This window comes from Myotis nattereri, assembly GCF_964212035.1.
Source record: "Myotis nattereri genome assembly, chromosome: 8".
Taxonomy (NCBI): domain Eukaryota; kingdom Metazoa; phylum Chordata; class Mammalia; order Chiroptera; family Vespertilionidae; genus Myotis; species Myotis nattereri.
In genome coordinates, this window is record NC_138083.1 from 14,021,815 (window position 1) to 14,044,294 (window position 22,480).

General features: G+C 42.9%; 1 protein-coding gene across 7 annotated transcripts in view; it reads right to left on the minus strand.

The window, feature by feature from the left end:
* Positions 1-470: 470 nt before the first annotated feature.
* SYNDIG1 (synapse differentiation inducing 1) overlaps positions 471-22,480 on the minus strand; it is a 123,866-nt gene continuing 101,856 nt past the window's right edge. For all 7 annotated transcript variants that reach the window (XM_081097803.1, XM_081097809.1, XM_081097804.1 and 4 more), the window contains one exon: positions 471-1,672. In XM_081097803.1, coding sequence (XP_080953929.1) covers positions 1,514-1,672 — 159 coding nt within the window. In that variant the 3' untranslated portion in view covers positions 471-1,513. The remainder of the gene's footprint in view (positions 1,673-22,480) is intronic.

Consider the following 22,480-nt stretch of genomic DNA (forward strand, 5'->3'; position numbering starts at 1 on the left):
CTATTACAACCAAATGGTAGAAGATCTTGGACTTGACCTAGGAAGGCAGTGCTAATAATTTTCACAATATTAAGTGTTTAAAGTCAAGGGTGAGGGAGCTCAAACCTGAGTCCTTATTCCAGGACAGTGATTCCACACACTGGAATCGTCAGGCTGCACCCCAATCAATCTAATCAGAAATCTGGGGCTGGGATCCAGGCAGCAGGAATGCTGTAGGCGCTGGGATGAAACCATTGCCCTAGAGAGATGGTCTCAGCATCCACTCAAAGTATCAGAACAACAGTGCATGTGAATAGTGTTCCAGGTGGAACTTAAGCCGTCAGAGATGATGTGATTCTCATCTTAGGAGACCCTCCTACTGTTTTAGCAACCGAGTCCTGGCTAGCTCTTTAATTATTTTAAAAAGAAACAACTATAAGTGAAACCTAAGAAACAGTATTAATAAAAAAAAAAGTCTTAAGCAAAATAGCTGAAAGATAATTTTTGTTAAATAATGAACACTCGTGAAACAGCAATGAAATGGTATTAAAATGTCTGTGATTATTTCTCAGCATTCGTCTGATAACTAAGCAGCATGAAGCAGTAGTTGCACTTAAAAAATGACAAGAAAATAGCTATTCATTTCGTCGACAGAGAAGGTTCATCTCCTCCTAAGATCACTAGTGCCACTGCTTATCACCAAGGCGAGCGCCAACGCTTGTCTTTATGCTGAGATGGTGTCCGCAGGTCCTGGAGCAAACCTCGGCGTCCTTCTGGGAGGAGTCCGGGACAGACTGTGGCCTGCTCCCCCCACCCTAGATCAATGAGGCCCAAGGGTGCAGATTGCTGTGTGGTGGCTGCTAAGTTTGGACATGACAAGGGGGGCTGGATGAGCCTAGGCTGGGGGGGGGGGAGGGGGGAGGAAAGACTGGGCCTGGGGACAGGTCCCACACTGTTCTGACTTGGCATTCTTAGGCTGCACCCATTGAAGACCAGGGAGAGCAGGGTTCCTGCCAGCAGCTTTGTCTGTCTTTCTGATCAGCCCTGTTTCCTTTCCACGGGGAACGTACATGGACTGGGGAAACGACAGAGGAGTCAAGCAAGGCAACAGAAGAGTGACACGTCCCCGGCCTTCTGCCTATTGCACCATATCCCATAAAAAATAAACACAGTTTTACTATTTGTATATCGCTAGTGCTATGGCTTTCCAGGCCCTGGCAGGCTGCCGAGAGAGCTGCGCTGCCGCTAGTCCACCAGAACCCATCCAGACACAGCCTCAGGGTGAGGATCTTTGGAGCTTCCACTTGGAAGGGTTAGCAGTGCCCATCTGTCTCCTGTTCTACAACGTGTTGTGAAAATAAAGGGTAAAAACAAAACAAATCGATGAGTAGAAAATTTCAGGGTGTTATGGAGGTGTTTGGCAATAATTTATACTACACAGCGTCACACAGCTGTTTCTCCCCTGCTAGCCCTGCTCGCTCTGCGTGTGCACAACACTGGCCCCGAGTTCTTCTCCTTCGTGCGCGGAGGAAGCTCATAGGTGATTGTTCTTGGAGAGGTAGGCAATGAGGGCCACGGCCACGCCCACGTAGATGCCAGTTCCGATGGTGATGGAGAGCACAGCCAGGAATAGGGCCCGCCGAGAGCTGGTGCTGGCCTGGTGGAAGTCCCCCTTGGCCACGGCTTTATTGGTCTGCAGAGTTGAAAAGAAAGGAGGGGGAAGAAAAAGAAAGTCAAGAAGAGCAAGTCAGGAAAGATGAAGAGCGTGCGTGGCTCATTTCTGGCTCCCTTCCAACCTTGAACCTGACTGGTCCCAGGGAGTGAGGACTCGCCCAGAGGAACTGTGCCTGCTCTGAGCTGGTGACAGCAGTTCTCTGTAACTGGCAAAAAAGGAATGGGGGACGGATGCTTATGACTGCTTCTCCACTGCAAGGCACTCAAAGTGTAAAGAAAAAAGAGCCTCAAGCAAACACCCATGGTCAGCAGTAGCCCAGCTGAGCACCATAAATGTGGGGCCCGGGGTCTCGGGCACCAGTACGCCAGGGATGAATAGCTACCACACCTCCAGTGCCCTGCTTTCTACCCAGTAATGCCATTTCCTTTCATCTGAATAACACTAAATTGTCTAAAACATGTTCACACTTAATTTAATCTTTACAGCATAGGAGGAGTGTGGGGAAGGGTATTATGGTTCTCATTTCCCAGAAAAGACTGTGCCATGAGATTATTAAATCAACCGCAGGATACTTGAGACTCTATTCCTCAGCTGGTGGCCCTGGAATCATGCTCTCCTTTCCGTCTCCCTTCCTTGCACAGCTAGACTTGTTACAATTCATCCTTCAACACAGTGGTTTGAAGTAAGAGCAATAGCTAGACATCTGGTTGCTCAGTTACATAACACGGTGTTAGTTTAATTAGATTCACTTCTTATGATCATGAGGTGGCAGGAACGTGGTTTTGGATGTTGAATCTGATTTGGTATTTTTTGGTAGACCCACGTATTCCCTGTCACCCCCTTCCTTTCTGAAGGAAGGTTTCTGGCCTGGTCTCATTTCCATGTGTCACCAGTGGTATTTCTGCATTGCGTAGGCAGGTATAGGAGTCAGTATATTTTTTCACTCAAATTGAAAACACCAAGGCCTTTGCAATGGACCACAGAGGGTGAAACTCCAAGAGGACTCACTAAATGAATTTCCGTTCTCTGTGGTCCAGACCCCATCTGATGAGGTCTGCATCCCTGTGTCAGGTTGAGAAGGGACTTGTGTCTGCTTCATGGCTACCCTCTCTTTCCCCTAATTTCTGGATTGTGAAGGCCAGTTTTTACGTCCTCCTCCCTTAATTTTTTGGCTTGGACTTGAGCTTGGGATCTAACCACCAACGACTTCTAATGAAGCAGGGCTAAGGAAATGCAAAATGGGAAGTCTCCTAGGGCAGTAGTAATTAAGTCTTAATTAGCTGAGTTTCATTTTCTAGCAGTACTCCTACCCTCCAAGGTCCTAGAACATAATTCACTGTCACTGCCCATCTTCAGCCCAGCAGCCATCCTCCATTAGAATGTCATTTGCTGCTATCTCTGCCATTAGCCCCATCCTTGTCGCCATCCACCCACGGCTCTGCTGTCGGAGCAGTACATACAGAGAGGAAGGCAAGGTGGACACTCTGCATTCTTACCCCTGGACTCAGGCCCCTGGAGGGAATTCCTGTGTCTCAGAGGACTATCCCATGAGAGCTCACACATTTTAGCAGTGCCCTCTCACCCCCCTTTTCTGTTTCATTGATCTCCATGCCTGTTCTTATGCCAGTGCCAGGCTGTTTTGATTACAATGCCCTTGTCGGATAATTTGTTATTGAGTAGTGTGATATATCTAACTTTATTCTTTTTCAAGATCGCTGCAGATATTCAGAATCTTTTTTGGTTCCACATACATTTTTGGGATTTTTGTTCTAGATCTGTGAAATATGCTATTGGCATTTTAATAGGAATTGTGTTGAATCTATAGATTGCCCTGTGGACTGTGGACATTTTAATGTTAATTCTTCCCATCCATGAACACAGTATATGCTTCCACTTACTTGTAGCTTCCTCAATTTTTCTTCCATGTCCTATAATTTCCCAAGTACAGGTTTTTTTTTACCTCAGTTAAACTTATTCCTCGGTACCTTATATTTTTTGTTGCAATAGTAAATGGGATTGTTTTCTTAGATCTTCTTTCTGATAGTTCATTATTAGTGTATAAAAATACAACTGATTTCTGATTATTAATTTTATATCCTCCTACTTTGCCAAATTCATTTATTAGATCTAACCCCACTTACCTGGTTGTAAAGATGCTTAGAAAACCCAATTTTTAAATTCAAGAGCAAAAGTAAAACATTAGTGCTAAAGCTCATGAAAACAACAGATTTTCTTGAGTAATGTATTCTTTAAACTGAGAAAATGAAAATCGTATAAACAGAGCAACACAACAAGCACAGGCGTTCTTTGTCTAAAATCTCTACCACCAGAACCATGATGCATTTTCCATCAGCATTTGCTGAAGAGGTAAGACTTTTCTATCCCTTGTCTGTCCCTGCTCACCATGCCTCACTCCAAAGTGGCAGACACCAAGGTTAGCAAGCTGGGAGGAGGAAAGGAGAGGAGAGACCATACCCGTCCTTCCCAGTGTACAGGCATGCCATTGGCAACTATTTTTTAAAAATATATATATTTTATTGATTTTTTACAGAGAGGAACGGAGAGGGATAGAGAGTTAGAAACATCGATGAGAGAGAAACATCGATCAGCTGCCTCCTGCACACTCCCTGCTAGGGATGTGTCTGCAACCCAGGTACATGCCCTTGACCGGAATGGAACCTGGGACCCTTCAGTCCGCAGGCTGACGCTCTATCCACTGAGCCAAACCGGTTAAGGCGGCAACTACGTTTTAAAAGAATAGTGCTATATACCAACATTCAGAATGGCTCAAATGGAAAAGTGCCCCAGTACAAAATGTCAGCAACAATATGGAAAAACCAAAATTGTCATTCACTCCTGGTAAGAGTGTATTAGTACATTTGTATCACTACTTGGGGAAACTTCAGTACTTCTTATAGTTGAACATGTAGCTACATTATACAACTATTCCCTTCCTGGTAAATACTCTACAGAAATTATCCCTATGTTCACCAAAAGACATCAACAAGGATGTTCACAGCAATATTCATCATAGTAGCCCCCAGATGGAAAATCAGTCAAATGTCCAATAACAGTAAAAAGTATAAATAATAATGGTACCCCAATGTGGAAATGAAATCAATCTTAGGAACAAAATGTTGACCAGAAGAAGTCTAACACACGATGCTATTCACATAAAGCACAACATAAGCCAAAATAATCTATGCTATTTGTTGGCAAAGAAGTCAGGTTAGTGGATATCTATGGGGAAGGTCAATAATTGGAAGAAAGCACCGTTTAAAAAATATAATTTTGTACCCCAAGATAATTTTAGAAATGATTCTAGCAAGAATTAAGTGAACAGATAAGAAGCATTGCCAAAACCGGTTTGGCTCAGTGGATAGAGCGTCGGCCTGCGGACTGAAAGGTCCCAGGTTCGATCCCAGTCAAGGGCATGTACCTGGGTTGCGGGCATATCCCCAGTCGGAGATGTGCAGGAGGCAGCTGATCGATGTTTCTCTCTCATCGATGTTTCTAACTCTCTATCTCTCTTCCTCTCTGTGAAAAATCAATAAAATAAAAAAAAAGAAGCATCAATAAAGAATAGAGAAACTCATTTTATGAAACTATAGAAGAAAAGAAATGAGATGCTAATTTCCCTATAAACAGATGTAAATGCGGCTCATCAAGGTGTGCCCCAGACTTTCTTCTCCAGGCTGCTCTGTCGAGGCCCTTGTATTTGCAGTGGCATTTTCATTCCTGATCAGCATTTGAACTCCGGACTCATCTCGCCATGGTATGGATGCTGAGGCCTGTTCGGCTCTGCTGAGTGCCTGGAAGGAGTTGGCAACCTAAGTGTGGGCATGAGGCAATGCTCTGCACGACAGAAGGAGGGGTGCTTGCTGCTTCTCAGGGAATACAGGAGGCGGGGGCTGGGGGTGGCGAGAAAGGCCAAGGTGACCGAGGCTGGAGAGAGCCTGCCCAGGTGAGTGCTGTGGAGGAGCTCTCTGTGATTGGTGGAGATGTTTCATGTCGGTGCTGTCCAGCGTGGTGGCCACTAGCCGCCTGTGGTTATTAAACACAAGTGCTATAGGGTCATGAGAAAACATGGCAGAAGATCCCACAGAGAAGAGACGTGAGGGAGAAGGAACCCAGTGCTGCAGTGAACCAAAAAAGAAGGCAAAATGCCTAAAACTGAGGTCCAAGGAGTCTACCAGGCTGTGCACTACATGTGGGGCACCCCCCAGGCCCCTGGGAAGCTGGCTCACACACGCCTGCCTTGTGTGGATTGTGTGTGAGCTTATTTTACTGCCCATTCAGTTTGGTTCAGTGTCTGGTTGAGATAGTGAAAGAGCTGTAAGAGGAAGGAGACAGGTGACCCATGACAAGGGAAAGCCCCTTGAATTTGCAGATAACTTGGGGAGGCCTTTGGACTTCTGCATGGCCTGGCATGAGCTTACCTGTATTTAGGGTGCACACAGGGCTCCTTTACATTTAGAATTGGGAGATGCACTGATCCTTGCCATCGTGACCCTGAGGCAAGGACTTCTAAACAGATCTCCCTCCCCTCCTATGTGACCATCTCCCCTTCTCAAGCCAGCCCAGAGCTGCTCTGAGGGGCCTGGGCTCAGTCTCTCTCTCAGATGGACCAGGAACCTTGTGCTAACGTTTCTCTTAGCTCAGGATTCAGTTCCCATGGCTTTTGGCCAACGTCTTCATTTATGTGTGAGTTTGGAAAACACCCACTATCTTTTTTAAAATATATATTTTTATTGATTTCAGAGAGGAAGGGAAAGGGAGAGAGAGAAACATCAATGAGGAGAATCATTGATTGGCTGCCTCCTGTACACCCCCTACTGGGGATCGAGCTCACAACCTGGGCATGTGCTCTTGACCGGAATCAAACCTGGGACCCTTCAGTCCGCAGGCCAACGCTCTACTCACCAAGCCAAACTGGCTAGGGTAGTAAACACCCACTATTGATTGAGGTTTTGGATAAATGATTCCCCCCTGGGATATATCCCTGCTGTTTTGTTTTTCTTGCACACTTATTCTAGGGGTAAGGTTGGATGTTTCCAGGTTCCATTAAATCCAGAGATATATTCTCTCCGCTCCTGTCCAGCACTCGGGTCCAGGCACAGCCGGGAGGGCCTTAACAGAAAAGCCCATGCCGGACCCCAGCCTCCGGGATGTGCGATGGGCTCCCCAAGACACTCGCTGCCTCTGCAACCTTCCCTTCAGAAATGTATAGCACACTGGGGGCTTGGAGGCTCATTTCCCTCCAGTACCAATCTCTGGCTGGCTGGTTTACATTTCTCTGCATTATTGCAAAGTTTGTTTCCAGTATTTATTACCGCCTGCCATTCGCTGTGCATTCACCAGGCACTCGGAGACTCAGTGTTATATTGTGTATAACAAGATAATGTAGACATACTACACCTCGTGGATGAAAAACCTCTCAGATGCAGGTGGTTTCGCACACAAGCCTCCACACACGTTTCTTTCCTTACATGAATTTAATTCCAGGTGTATTTTCATGCACCCCCACCCGCACCCCCACTGCTCCTTTGAAGCAACTCTTCTGTTTTAAGCCAGTAAAAATGTATCTGTTGTTAGTTAGGTCTGAAGGGCAGAAAGGGTACCAGTGACAAAACAAAGGTACCAACCGTGTCTGGGTCACTGGTTCTCCTGGATTTGAGTCCCGGCCTCCACAGAGCCGCCCCGCCTGTCCCTGGTTTGGATCGCTGCTCTCAGAGGGAGGGGACTTCCCACAGAAATGTCTGCGCAGCTCCTTTCATCAAGGTCACCCCTTCTGCGGATCTTATTTTACAGGGGCCACAGCATCATAAACATAACACCTGAGCTACTAGTATCTCTCCATCTCCACGTGAGCTTAGAGAAATCTCAAAGCCTTTAAGCCACTCAGCTCAGGAGTGGCCTTCCCAATGGGCCTTAAGCAGTTTCACGCTCTGGCACTCTCTCACATGCTGAGCTCTGGTCCCAACCAGAGAGAAGCCCGCCTTGGTTTCCCACACACTCAGGTGTTCTCAGCCGTGAGAGGAGGGCTGGGAGGCTGGGGCTCCTCCAGCGAGGGCCCAGGAAACCTAACATCCAAGCAAAATGGGAACCCCTGGAGGAGGGTGAAGGGGGACCTCCCACTCAGCCCTGCCCCCTGGTGCCCTCCCACTGCCACCTCCCCCTATTCAGGCTGGTGGTTAAGACTCAGCCTGCCATCCACATTCTCAAATACCCTCTCCCGACTCTCCTTCCCGGTGCTGCCCCGTTGCACTCCCGTTCTCTTCTGGGTGTCACGGGTGCTCAGGTTGGCGGGAGTAACAATGCTAAAAAGAACTTCTACTATTAAATCCGAATTATAGACAACATCAGAGGGCCTAAAAGCTGCTATCGTCATTTCTTAAGTTTGAACAGCTGAAAACGGCCAGACATTTGTATACTGGCTTTCCCTGTGTCCTTCATATTGTTTTAAACATTTGTTTGCATAAACATACACACATACTAAGTATATGACTCATAGAGAAAGTGCACAACTTATAAATTCATAAATACACAGCTTGGTGAATTTTTACAATGTGCACACAGCCACGTAACCATCATTTGGAACAAGAACAGAACAGGCCCTGGCCAGTTTGGCTCAGCCCTGGCCGGTTTGGCTCAGTGGATGGAGCGTCGGCCTGCGGACTGAAGGGTCCCGGGTTCGATTCCGGTCAAGGGCATGTACCTTGGTTGCGGGCACATCCCCAGTGGGGAGTGTGCAAGAGGCAGCTGATTGATGTTTCTCTCTCATCGATGTTTCTAGCTCTCTATCCCTCTCCCTTCCTCTCTGTAAAAAATCAATAAAATATATGAAAAAAAAAAAAGAACAGAACAGTATGGCCGCTTGAAAGCCTTCCACTGCCCCTTTGCTGTCACTCTCCCCCAGCAATAACCACTGCCCTGATTTAGCCTAGATCAGTGATTTTGTGCTATAGCAGGCACACAGGTGTGCTGCAAGATTCTTTAAAATTTGCATTACCTGATTATTTAGTCAGGGGCCCTGACTTTTTTTCCTTTAGATTGTCAAATTAAAAAATGACAACAGCTAACAAAACAATAGCCGTTTGGTGTAAATGAATCAAAACTATACCTGTTTTTTGGTCAGATAGGCAAAAATATGTTTTTTTGCGGGCCACAGAATTTTAGTAATTAGTTTATGTGTGCCATGAGGTAAAAAAGGTTGAAAATAGCTGGCCAAGATTGTGTGGACTGCTTTGGAATTTCTTATAACAGGTCCTACAGTATAAAAACTGGCTTCCTTCGTTCTGTGAGATTCATCCCTGTTGCATGTAATTACACACCATTTATCCTCTAGTGTCCTGCTGCATGAATATACTATGATTTATTTGTCCACTCCCTTGTGCAAAGGCATCTGGGTAGTTTCCAGTTTTGGGCTATTATGAATAGGGCTTCTATGAACATAAACATTCCAGCACATTTTTATGATCATCTATACTTATTTCTGTTGGGTATACGGTTAAGAATAGAACTACTAATAATGGGGGTATGTATATATTCAGTTCATAAAATAGTTTTTATAATCATAGTAATCGATGAATGCAGGGTTTTATAAAATACATGGTACAAAAGGTTTCTAAACTCAACCATCAACAGCGGTGTCACAAATACTTCTGTACCTCTGAAGCCTTTTCCGAAAGACAAGTGATGAACTTTTCAGTGAATCTGTCTGCTATGTATTAAATTCTTAAAAGGTTATACTTTTTATTTCTTAATTTATCAACTTATCAACTACTTATCACTAACCACCTATTGCGGTGCTTACTTACAAAACTTCTCTGCCCCTGCTCCCACCTCCCATTTGTCACCTCTTCCCTTCCCTCATCCTCCTAATGCATTTAGTTAGCTCTTTATCTGAGTAAGCCAAGCACACTGGTGTTGCTTCTTCTCTTCTAGCCTTGATGACTGTAGTTTCTCATATGTTATGGAATTGCTCATTTTCTTTACCACACTCACCGATAGCCTCTCCATACATTTTTTTCATTATATGATCAAACGTGTCAGATTACCTATCCATTTTTTTTTCTTATTTTCCTGGAGACCACACTCCTGGGATCTGCTCTCCTTCTGCTTCAGTTTAATAGGATTGCTCTTTGATGCCATCCCTTTAATTGTATTTTGAGATTTCCTTTTGCTTTTCCTCTAAGTTAACATTTTTGTTTCCTCAGGTCTTTTCTGAGGAAGACATCCCTGCAGTACATGCTACTGAAAATCCCTGAGAACTATTAGTGTGTGGATGATGTTTATAAGACTTTGCATATCTATAAATGACCATGTATTACCACTGCCACCACCACCTCCACCACCCCCACACTTGATTGATGGTTTGGCTAGGTATAGAATTCCACATTGGATATCATTTTCCCTCATATTTCTGAAGACATTCATCCATAGTTTTCCCATTTTCAATCCTGTCTAAAGGTCTAGAATCCTCTTTATACCCCACTCACTATTAAAACCTGCTTCTTCTCTCTAGAAGCTTTTAGGAATCCCCCATTTATGTCCCGGATTCTGAAATGTTACTTTGAAAGGCCTTGATATTAAATCTCTGAATTAATCCTTCAATTGTCTCCTTTTTTTGTACTACTGTCCATCTCTGGCCTTTTGTTAATATTTTATGGGAGATCTCCTCAACTGTTGAAAAGTATTTTTCTACTTCCTGCATTGTCTCCTTATTTGTCCCTTCTCTTACCCTCACTCATAAATTTAGTTCTCATTTTTTCAGGTTAGAGGCATTCTCAAATGTCAGGCAATCACTGGTGGCTACTTGACATTTAAGAGCACCAAAGGCCAACTAGATCCTCTGTGTGCTACTGAGATATTCTATATACCTACATTTCCAAAAGGTGCTATTTTTGTTTCTTGTTGATCCATGTCCATTCTCTTTTTCTTTCATAGTTTTATGATTTTTATTTTATTTTAACATTTTAAACATAATCTACACTAATAAAAGACAAACATGCAAATTGACTGTACCTTCTCTATGCCTTAAGCCATGCCCATCAGCCAATCAGAGTGACTATATGCAAATTAACCCAACCAAGATGGCGGCCGGAAGCCACAGAGCTGGAGCAAGTAGGAGGCTTGGTTGCCCCAATGATGGAGGAAGCCAAGCTTCCTGGCTGGCTGCTGCCTCCTCTCAAGGCAACAAAGTTTCAATTATAGAAGGTAAATAAACCCCAGATACCTGCTTCCAGTTGCCATGGCCACAGAGCTGGAGCAAATAAAAAAACAAACAAAAAAAGGAAAGGCTGGGAGCTTTGGTTGCCGGGGGGCTTGTTCAGTCTGAAAACAGCCATCAGCCCCTTACTGAGGCTGGCCAGACACCCCAGTGGGGACCCACACCCTGAAGGGGGTTTGGGCAGCCTGAAAATGGCCCTCAGCCCCTCACCCAAGCTGGCCAGGCACCCCAGCAGGGACCCCTACCCTGAAGGGGCTGTGGCCAGCCTGCAAACAGCCATCAGCCCCTCACCCAGGCTGGCCAAACCCCCATGGGATGAGGGTCCCCACTGGGGGGCTTGAGCAGCCTGCAAACAGTCATCAGCCCCTCACCCAGGCTGGCCAGGCACTCCAGCGGGACCCCCACCCTGATCCAGGACACCCTTCAGGGCAAACCAGTCAGCCCCCACCTGTGCACTAGGCTTCTATTCTATATAATAAAAGGGTAATATGCAAATTGACCCTAACAGCAGAACGACTGGGAATGACTGGTCACTGTGACACACACTGACCACCAGGGGGCAGATGTTCAATGCAGGAGCTGCCCCCTGGTGGTCAGTGCGCTCCCACAGAGGGAGCTCTGCTCAGCCACAAGCCAGGCTAATGGCTGCCAGCACAGCGGTGGTGGCGGGAGCCTCTCCCGCCTCCTCAGCAGCACTAAGGATGTCCAACTGCAGCTTAGGCCTGCTCCCTGCTGGCAAGTGGACATCCCCCAAGGGCTGCCGGGCTGCCAGAGGGATGTCTGACTGCAAGCTTGGACCCGATCCCGCACGGAGCGGGCCTAAGCCAGCAGGTGGACATCCTCTGAGGGGTCCCAGACTGCAAGAGAGCATAGGGTGGGCTGAGGGACCCCCCCGAGTGCACAAATTTTTGTGCACAGGGCCTCTAGTCTTATATAATAAAAGGCTAATATGCAAATTGACCAAACCATGGAACGAACAGTCACTATGACGCGCACTGACCACCTGGGGCCTACGCTCAACACAGGAGCTGCCCCCTGGTGGTCAGTGTGCTCCCACAGGAGGAGCACCACTCAGCCAGAAGCCGGGCTCACAGCTGGCGAGTGCAGCAGCTATAGTGGGAACCTCTCCTGCCTCTACATCTGTTGGGCATCCCCCGAAGGCTTCCGGACTGTGAGAGGGCGCAGGTTGGGCTGAGGACAGCCCCTCGACCCGAGTGCACCAATTTCGTGCACCCAGCCTCTAGTTTAAATATAAAGTAATTTCAGTAAAGTCATAAGTTAGGTTCAAGTGTACTCATTTTTGATCCTTTGCCACTTGTGTAGTAGTGTTGCCTACTCACTACTTTAAGAAATTTTGATGGACTCTTGATGGGGAAAGTTTATAAACCAATCGACTCATAATCTCTTGCTCCCTCATATTTTTGATTAAGAGAGACATTTGTGACATTTTTGTGTGATCTTTTCCTACACAACTATTTCAGCCTGTTGTCTCTAAGATAATATTTGGGACATGGCCCTTGTGGGCTTCAATGCTTACAGTTGGCCTCTTTGCAGGAAGGCAAGGCAGGTAAATTCAGGAGTGCTGCCCTTATGAGTCAACATATATGAACAAATAAAAAGAAGATACATCAATAAGAAAACATTAATGAAAAATAAAAGTATAAAGACAAGACATTGCTTGGTACACTGGCAAGCTCGCATAGCTCACTGGCCTTGGTGGCAAGACGTGAGTTTTAAGACGTACAAGATGTATTGCAGTTTCAAGGAACACAGATTTGTTTTCATGTTATAAAACAGTCAATTTAAATATTTACCACAAAACAATAACAGCTGCCCACAGCACCTTAAGGGACTCTAATCCCAGCTCTGTAGGTTAACATTTGGAATTCTGGGACTCAATGCTTAAAGTGAACAGTAGGACCGCTTCCTTACCTGGAAAATTTGTACAATATACAGAGTTGAATCTTCCACAAATCAAGTAAAAGAAAAACAAGTATGGAAATGACGCTGCCCAAGCCATTTGTGTTCTTTGATTCCATGATGCTGCCCCTAGACATAATGAAGCAGTGACGATGCTACATAGCACTGGGTGGTACCCAAATGCAGGCGATCAGATTGGAGACACATAGTTGGACATGTTTTTTTTGTGGGCTGAGAATGGAGAGTGAAATGTGGCCAGGACACAGCACAGATTGGAAGAACTGTTTATTTCTAGCACAGCTGGCCAACTTGCAGCTTTCAGTTTATAAACCTGTTATTTCTTGGAAGGTAGGCATAGCATTCTGCTTGTTTGCATGCTACTTCATAGATGGTTTACATTCTGTGAGGCCCCTTTCAGAACAGCCTTAAGAACTGGTCAGGCTGCCATGTGATAGATGAGAAAATGGAGGCTGAGAAAGACTGAAGGACGCAGTCAGCAAAGGTTTGAAAGTGGAACTCGTGTTTCTTAATCATACCCAGCACTCTTTCTGTTCTGTTCTACCTGTTCTGGTTTAATGGGTAACTGCAACCATGAGGCCTAGCTGGCAAAGGGGAGCTGTGCTTGGTTGCCCTTTTATGCCCACGAGATTCCCAATTACTATCTATCCATTATCATGGAATATGCCAAAGGTGAGTATATACCACAGGGAGGAATGACTACTTATTTTTAAATTACAGTTGTGTTTGCATTTTCTATTCTAATTGTTTCCTGTTTCAAAACAAGTATTTTTACTATTATTACTGGTACTTATTTGCAAAAGGCACCAGGTCCTATGTTCTGGCAAGATAATAAATTGGCTGACATGGGAGATCCCTCCTTCTGGGAAGATAAAAAGCCATGAAACCCAAGGGTTATGCACTTTAGGAGAGAGATCTGGGGTCCATGTCTGGGTTTCTAACACTTTTGAGGGTAGGAAGGCTTGGTGTTTGGCCAGGGAAGATTCCCATATACAAATCCCATAGCTTCAAAGAGTGTCCCTTTATGAAAGGAGCTAGAGACTTCTTCCTGCGGCTTGAGAAATCAGAGGGTAAGTTTGTGTCTGTCTGGACCCTGAACATACACTCAAAACCTAAGGGCCAGGCTAAACATAGGTGCCAGCCCTGAATCTTTATATAGGCACAGAGCAGAAGCCCTGCTAAGAAATTAAAATATATGTATGGATTCAGGACTTAAGCCATGGAAAACGCAAAGATGCTCTCTAAGGACAATGACAGTTTTGCAAGCTAGAGCTCATGAGTTTCCATCAGGGATGGGGTGGGGGGAATTAGAATTAATCTTGGCTCTAGATAAAACCACAATAGAAAATTATAAACTACATTGTGTGTGTGTGTGTGTGTGTGTGTGTGTGTGTGTGTGTGTGTGGAATACAATACATAAGAGGGTGGTTGGCAGATATATCTCCCAAAACAGAACTATTAATTCAAGAATTAAATGACTCCAAAACAATTCATTTTTCATCTCTATCACAACTCAAAAAGATTAAAGTAATTAAGAGAATTTAAGTGATTAAGAAGGAATAGAAATCCACAGTGAAAGAACAAGAGACTATATTTTTTAAAAAAATGCAAAGTTGGAAAATTCACAGCTAGAATGTTTAGAATTGAAAAGTATAGAGTACTTGCTATAAAAATAAAAACAATTTAAGGGTCAAATAGCAGACTGACTAGATGCAGCTGAAGAGAGAATCTATCTGCTAGATGATATTTAGAAGGGAATCGGCTAGATATGCACAGAAAGATACAAGAGATGAAAAATAGGTGACTTAGCACATAAAAGGTCCAATATACAACCAATAGGAATTACAGAGGAGAGAGAGAGGAACTAATGAGGTCACAGCAATAGTTAGAGGTGGGAATTGTACAAATTGATGACAGATATGCATCATCAGATTGCAGGTGTTCACTGAATTCTGAGCAGAACAAAGAGAACTGAACACACATAAAGACACACCATGGTGGAACTGAAGAGAATGGATTGAAAGAATCAACAAAAGGCTTATTCTAGAACATTCACATTTCCACTTTCCTGTTTTACCCTTAGGCATATCATTGATACCCATAGCTTCGATTACCACCTATATATAGTGACCTTCTGGTCTTATAACTCTAGCCTAGATGCATATATACAACTTGATATCTTTATTTGGATATCTCAAAAATAAACTCAAATCCAGTGCTCAAGGCCAACCTTGTCATCCTTCCTGCTGGCCACTGTCCCCCTCAACCACCACCATCATCATTGCCAGTCTTCCTCATGACCTGCTTTTCCAGTCTTCTCTCAGGACACTGGGTTTTGCCTAAAAGCCCCGAAACAAAATTCCTTTCGTTTCACTGCTTTAATCTTTGACTATGCCAGCTTCTATTCCCTGTCCTTCACTCTAGCTAATTTGGAAGAGGACTGGAGTTCCTTTTTGAAACATGCACCACATGCTCTCCCTTCTCTCTTCTTAAAACAGCCCCTCAGTAGCTCCTCATCCTTAAAGGGCTCCCAGGACCTGCATGGCCTGGCCCTTTCTGCCTCTCTCTGTCTTGTTCTCTTCCGTCCAGCCTCCCTGGTCGTCTCTCCCTGTGCCCTGCCTTTAGCCCTCTCTGCCCTTACCTGCCTTCACAACAGAACATCTCCTGATTGAATGCAAGCCCTCAGTCACAAGGAAGTTTTGCCTGACTCCCAATTTGGCCGCACTCCTCTGAAACATGCTTTCATGCAGCTGTGACCCTTCATCTCTGCCATTTATGACATTCATGTTCAGCTCCCCACTAGACTATAAGCTCCAAGGCAACAGAGGCCATTTTCTTGTTAACTTTTTTATCTTCAACATTTAACACAGCACCTTGCACATTAATGGCATTAGAAGTATTCCTTTAATGAAGGACTTTCATAGGTTCTTCTTTTATAATTATATCCAAAATACGTGAGTGAACCAGTACCTTTTCTTTTTATTTCTTTTTTATAAATATATTTTTATTGCTTTTAGAGAGGAAGGGAGAGAGAGAGAGAAACATCAATGATGAGAGAGAATCATTGATTGGCTGCCTCCTGCACGTCCCCCCACTGGGGATCGAGCCGACAACCTGGGCATGTGCCGTTGGCCGGAATCAAACCTTCAGTCCGCAGGCCGACGCTGAATCAGTACCTTTTCCAACATGAACTCAAACACCATGCTGACTTGTAAAGACAGCAATGATGCATCTTGCAGACATAGGCCTCCACCAGCTGTTAACAGCACAATGTTTATTGTTGAAAGTGAGTCTGGCTCAAGTGGCTTGGCCTCTGTGTGGCTGTGCTCAGCTTGCACACTCATTTATGACATGTATCTTTCCCTCTTATGACAGCTTGCTTAGCAGACAGCAGGACGTGTATGTCCTAAAATCACTTTGCATCTGCTGCCAGCAAATAGCCCATGCTGGTCCCCATTTGGGGCTCACTCCTGACCATCTGGCCTCTTCCTGGGGAACCTGACTGCCTTCGGGTTGGCTGCAGAGCCTGCCAGCTGGGGGTGTGCACTTTCCAATTAGACTCCCTCGGGATTCAGTCATTTGTTTTTATTTTCCTGCTGCAAGAATTCCTGACCTGAAGAAACCCCAAATGTGTGATGGTGACATAGTGAGAAAGAAAGTTGGGCTTCAGAAGTTAATGTTGAATCAAGTGGAATGAAGGTGAGGTAACATAATAATTGCTAGTAAAACTAAGGAAGCTTCAAACCAAAATACAATAAAATATCTAGGACTGGAATTATCAAAAGGACAAAGAAATTCATTGCTGAATTGAAAGGAAGCATTAGCCAGGGTGGCTGTACCCACCATCAGAAGGCAATTACATGGATTCCTACGAATGACTGAGTTTTGTTGACTTTGGATTCCTAATTTTGAACTCAGAGCCAAACCCCTATATAAAGTTCTTTTTTTTTTTTTTTAAATATATTTTATTGATTTTTTACAGAGAGGAAGGGAGAGAGATAGAGAGTTAGAAACATCGATGAGAGAGAAACATCGATCAGCTGCCTCCTGCACATCTCCTACCGGGGATGTGCCCGCAACCCAGGTACATGCCCTTGACCGGAATCGAACCTGGGACCTTTCAGTCCGCAGGCTGACGCTCTATCCACTGAGCCAAACCGGTTTCGGCGTATATAAAGTTCTTAAAGGAAATGACAACAAACCATTAAACTGGACTGCAGAATGCCTTGAGGCAGTGGTTCTCAACCTTCCTAATGCTGCGACCCTTTAATACAGTTCCTCATGTTGTGGTGACCCCCAATTTCATTGTTACAAATTGAACATAATTAAATCATAGTGATTAATCACAAAAACAATATGCAATTATATATGTGTTTTCCGATGGTCTTAGGTGACCCCTGTGAAAGGGCCGTGCAACCCCCAAAGGGGTCGCGGCCCACAGGTTGAGAACCGCTGCCTTAAGGAGTTCCATGCCATTTAGGAGACACTTTCAACAGCTCCAGCACTTGGTCTCGGGAAAGCCATTTGATCTTTTTGTGCACAGTATCAGTTTGAGTCTCGGAACACTAACTCAAAATTTAGGAGCCAGAAGACCAGCACCTTACTTTTATAAACAGTTAAACAACTGCAATTCAAGGATGGCCAGTTTGCGTCCGGGCTGTGTCCTCAAACTGTGACCTTTTACAGGAGGCTGAAAAATGTATCCTGAGACAGCCTACCATTGTGCACACTCCACATTGTGTGTTGCCTGTACTTGAACAAAAGGATGCTGGGTAAATACCAGGCCATATTACTTGACAACCGGAATGTTAAATTAAAGGCGGCATCCCCCCAGTATGAAAGGAGAACATGTTCAAAGTTGTATACAGATAATTCAAGAAGTCTATTCTGGCAGACCTGACCTGGCCTTCCAGCCTTTAGAAACTCCAGGCATGGAGATGTTTATTGATGGAAGAGCTTCATGGCTGGGGGGTTAATTTCCAGATATTTGGAAACTCCCCAGTTCTCTTCCTGTTGTTGCTTTCTACTTTAATTACTGTGTGGTATGAAATGTGTTTTTTTTTTTTTTCCTATTCTTTTCTGATTTAAAGATTGTGTTGTGGCTCAGGATATGGTCTATCTTGGTGAGTGCTCCTCGTGCACTTTAGAAGAATAAGTATTCTGCTTTTGTTTGTTGGCATGTTCTTTTAATGTCGTATCAGTCAAGTTGATTGATAGGGCAATATATCAAGTAAAGATAACTCTATCTTCATTGATTGTCTGTCTACTTGATCTATACTGACAGTGTTGATGTCACCAACTATATATATCTACTTCTTTCATTTCTATTAGTCTTTCCCTCATATTTTGACTCTCTGTAGTTAGGTGCGTACACATTTAGGATTATTTCTCTTTGGAAAATTGACCCTTTATTATTATGCAATGAGCCTCTTTATTCATGATAACTATTCTTCCCAGGTAGGCTTTTCTGACATTAATATAGATACTACAGCTTTGGGTTGGCACAGTATACCTTTCTTCACATCCTAACTTTTAATCTATTTGGGTATTTATATATAGGTTTCTTTAACTGTTTACAGTATATAATTTATATTTTGATAGCATATAATTGGGTCTCTCTTGTTTTTAAATATTTTATTGATTTTTCCACAGAGAGGAAGGGAGAGGGACAGAGAGTTAGAAACATCGATGAGAGAGAAACATCGATCAGCTGCCTCCTGCACACCCCCCACTGGGTATGTGCCCGCAACCCAGGTACATGCCCTTGACCGGAATCGAACCCGGGACCCTTCAGTCCACAGGCCGATGCTCTATCCACTGAGCCAAACTGGTCAGGGCTGGGTCTCTTTTTTTAAACAAGTCTGACAATCTCTGTGTTTGTTTTTTTAAATTGAGTATTTAGACCACTTACATATATATTATTTTTATTATTAATATAATTGAATTAATATTTACCAACATTATATATTTGTTGTATTTTTTCCTTCTTTTAGCCTTCTCTGGTTTTAATTAGGCAATTTATATGATTCCATTTTTATCCCCTCAATTAACTTATTATGTATACTTCTTTCTAAAAATATATATTTCCGTGGAGGTCCCAGGATCTACAGTAGCATTTTTAACGAGCCTAAGACTACTTTCAGTAACACCTAATGTCTCAGTTGTAGTTCATACCTTATGACAGAATATCCCCAAATCCTGTTGTTCCTCTGATATTATTGTCACTTTTCATTTTTTTTACATATGCTATAATCACCCAATGCAATGTCACTATTTCTTTAAACCAAGCATGTCAAACTTGCAGCCCCATGTGCCCCACAACAAATATCTGCCAATATAATGGTATGTAAGGAACATTTTAATAAAATCATAACTTAATTTTTACAATATCCTGTTATACATAACTAGAGGCCCAGTGCACGAATTTGTGCATGGGTGAGGTCCAGCCAGCCCGCCCCCATTGGGGCCGATGGGGCTGGGCCGGCTGGGGGGAAGGGCCTCAGGCGGTTGGCTGGTCAGCCCTGCCCCCTGGTCAAACTCCCGATCAAGGGGACAATTTGCATATTAGCCTTTTATTATATAGGATTATTAATAACAAACTATAACATTCGCTAATGACTGATTACTATAATCGTGTTGCATTCATTTCCCTTATGAGCCTTACGCACAGGCGCACCACTTCTCTCCACTAATACCAGCAGCAAATATTTTAGCAGCCAATTGCCACGCCATTAGTCTTGGACTGACTTGTTTGGTGTGCGCAACAGGAAATATTTTGCTTTCAGAGAACAAGAAAAATAGGTTTATTTGTATTATGCTTATTAATTTGTGCAGTTATTCAGTGTCTGGTAAGTTAATGTTCAAGAAAAAAGATTAATTTTTATTAAAATGTTCTATTATTTTATGTTAACAATAACTGATTTATTTCAGCCCTTTGTATTCAACATGTCTCTATTGAAATAAACCTATGTTTCTATGAAAATTGAAGCTTTTGTTTTTTTGCGGCCCACATACACTTAAACCTTGTTTATTTGGCCCATGTTAGCCTTTAATTTTGACATGCTTGCTATAAGTACACATTGATCTTTCAGATAACTTAAAAATAATAAATTAAAAGATTATATTTCACTTTTATTTTTTACATTTTTGCTGCTCTTCCTTTTTAAATGTAAATCCTATTTTCTAACCCATACCATTTTCCTGCATCCTGCAGAACTTCTATAATAATTTTGTAGATATCAGGTCTGCTGGCAATGAATTCTCAGTTATTTTTTTGAAATCATTATTAATTCTCAGCTTTTGAAGGGTATTCTCACTGGATGTACAATTTTAGGTTGGCAGGTTTTTATTTGTTTCAGCACCTAAAGACTACATTCAGCTGCATTCTTAGCTGCATGCTTTCTCTGTAGATAAGGGTTCTTTTTTTTTCTTTATGTGGATCTTTCAGATTTTCTCTTTGTTTTTAATTTTTTACAGTTTACATATGACACATCTAGATATTATTTTTGTTGTTTGTTTGTTTTTATTTTTGTTTAATTCTGCTTGGAGATTTCTCTGCTTTTTGAACAATGGTTTGGTCTGTCACTGAGATTGAAAAGCGCTTGACCATTATATTAAAAAATGTTTCTTCTTTTGGTATTCCAATTATACATGTTACACCATTTCCTGTGGCTCCACCGTCCTCAGCTCTTGTATGTTCTGCTCTGTTAGTTTTTTTAAAAATTCTTTTTTCTCTTTTTATTTCAGTAATTTTTTTTTACCTGTCTTCAAGCTCATGGATTCTTTCCTTAGCTGTGTTAAGTCTATCAACAAAAACATTCTTCATTTCTATTACTGCATTTTGGTTTACAGTTTTAATCTCTCTGCTGACACTGCCCGTTTGTATAAACATGTCTGCTTTTTCTATTAGAGCCTTTAACCTATTGGTCATAGTTGTTTTAAATTCCCTGTCTAATAATTCCAACATCTAAATCATAATCAAGTTTGATTCTGATGATTGCTTTGTCTCTTAAAATTTTTCTTGATATTTGGCATGCCTTGCAATATTTTGTTGAAAGGCATCTTGTATAGGGCAGTATATATTGAGGGAAATAGGCCTTTAGTGTGAAAATTTATGCTAATTTCGCCAGGGGTGGAGCTTATTTGATGTTTGTGATAGCTTTAGGCACCAAAAGCTTCAAGGTCCTCTATGTCCTCATATTTGTCTTCCCTCTTGACTTCCCTATATACTTCTCCTTACACAAAGTATATGTCTTCCAGCCCTCCCAGCTTAAACCCATGGTTATTATACTAGTGGCTTATTCACATGTTGGTAGGGTGTGGGGAGGAGAATGTCCTCTGATCTAATTAAGTCGCACCCCTTGGAATACATAGTGGGCCTAGGGTGCACTCCCCACAGAGGTGTACATTTCACATCCTTCTGTTCCTCCTACAGGGTAGGGTCCCCACCCATCAAAAGTATGCCAGAGGCCACCCTGCACCAGATAGGAATTCCAGCAGACACATCCAAAAGGGGGCTTGGGATAAAATGTGAAGGAGCCATTTAAAACTATGAACAAGCACTGTGGCAATTTAGAAATGCAGTATTTCAGCAAATATGAGATGACATCTTTTGTAAATGGCCACTTAAGACGGTGTGCTAAATTGGTGCTAACCATGTGCTAGCCCCAATTCAGCACACCGCCAAACCTTAGAAGTGCAATGCACTTACAATGCAATCACTTATTTACTTAAATGGCAAAAGTAAAGATGAGAAGCTTTTTCCAGCACTTTGCTTTTGGATTGACAAATGAAAAACATGATGAAGATTTTTTTAAATGCTCTAAGATGGCTCTATTTTGCTCAGAAAGTTTCTATTTCTTTCCTGTACATACGCATAGCGTTAGGCTGTAGATATTTGAAGGACTATGTTAAATTAACTTGTTTTTAAATTATTTAAAGTATTTAATGCGATCATTTACCCTTACCAAGCTAATGCTGTCTGCTCTGCTGACTGAAGATTTACAAGGTTCTCAGCCCTTCTATCTTCCTTACACAATGTGTTTTCAACACTGTCGTGCATGCCAATGTGTATTTGATCAGTATAACAGCTGTTAAGTAAAAATACTCTTTACTTTTACTGTAATAATGCCATGGCCTAATAAAGGAGAAGGCATTTTAGGTCTCAGAAGTGTTGTTAATTTCACATAATCTTTCTTTTTTTTCTTTCTTTCTTTTTAAAAAAATATATTTTATTGATTTTTTACAGAGAGGAAGGGAGAGGGATAGAGAGTCAGAAACATCGATGAGAGAGAAACATCGACCAGCTGCCCCCTGCACACCTCCCACTGGGGATGTGCCCCCAACCAAGGTACATGCCCTTGACTGGAATTGAACCTGGGACCCTTCAGTCTGCAGGCCGACGCTCTATCCACTGAGCCAAACCGGTTATGGCATATAGTCTTTCTAAATATAGTATTTAGGAAAGAAAATTGTTCTGGATTACAAATTTTCCTATAAATCTAGTAATATAAATACAGGGTGGACAAAAGTAGGTTTATAGTTGTTTGTATAGAAAATAATACAATAATTAATAATACAAGAAAAAAACTCTGTTTCGCGTACTCACCGCTGTAAATCTGCTTCTGCCTACCCCTGTATGTTGAGTGCATAATTTT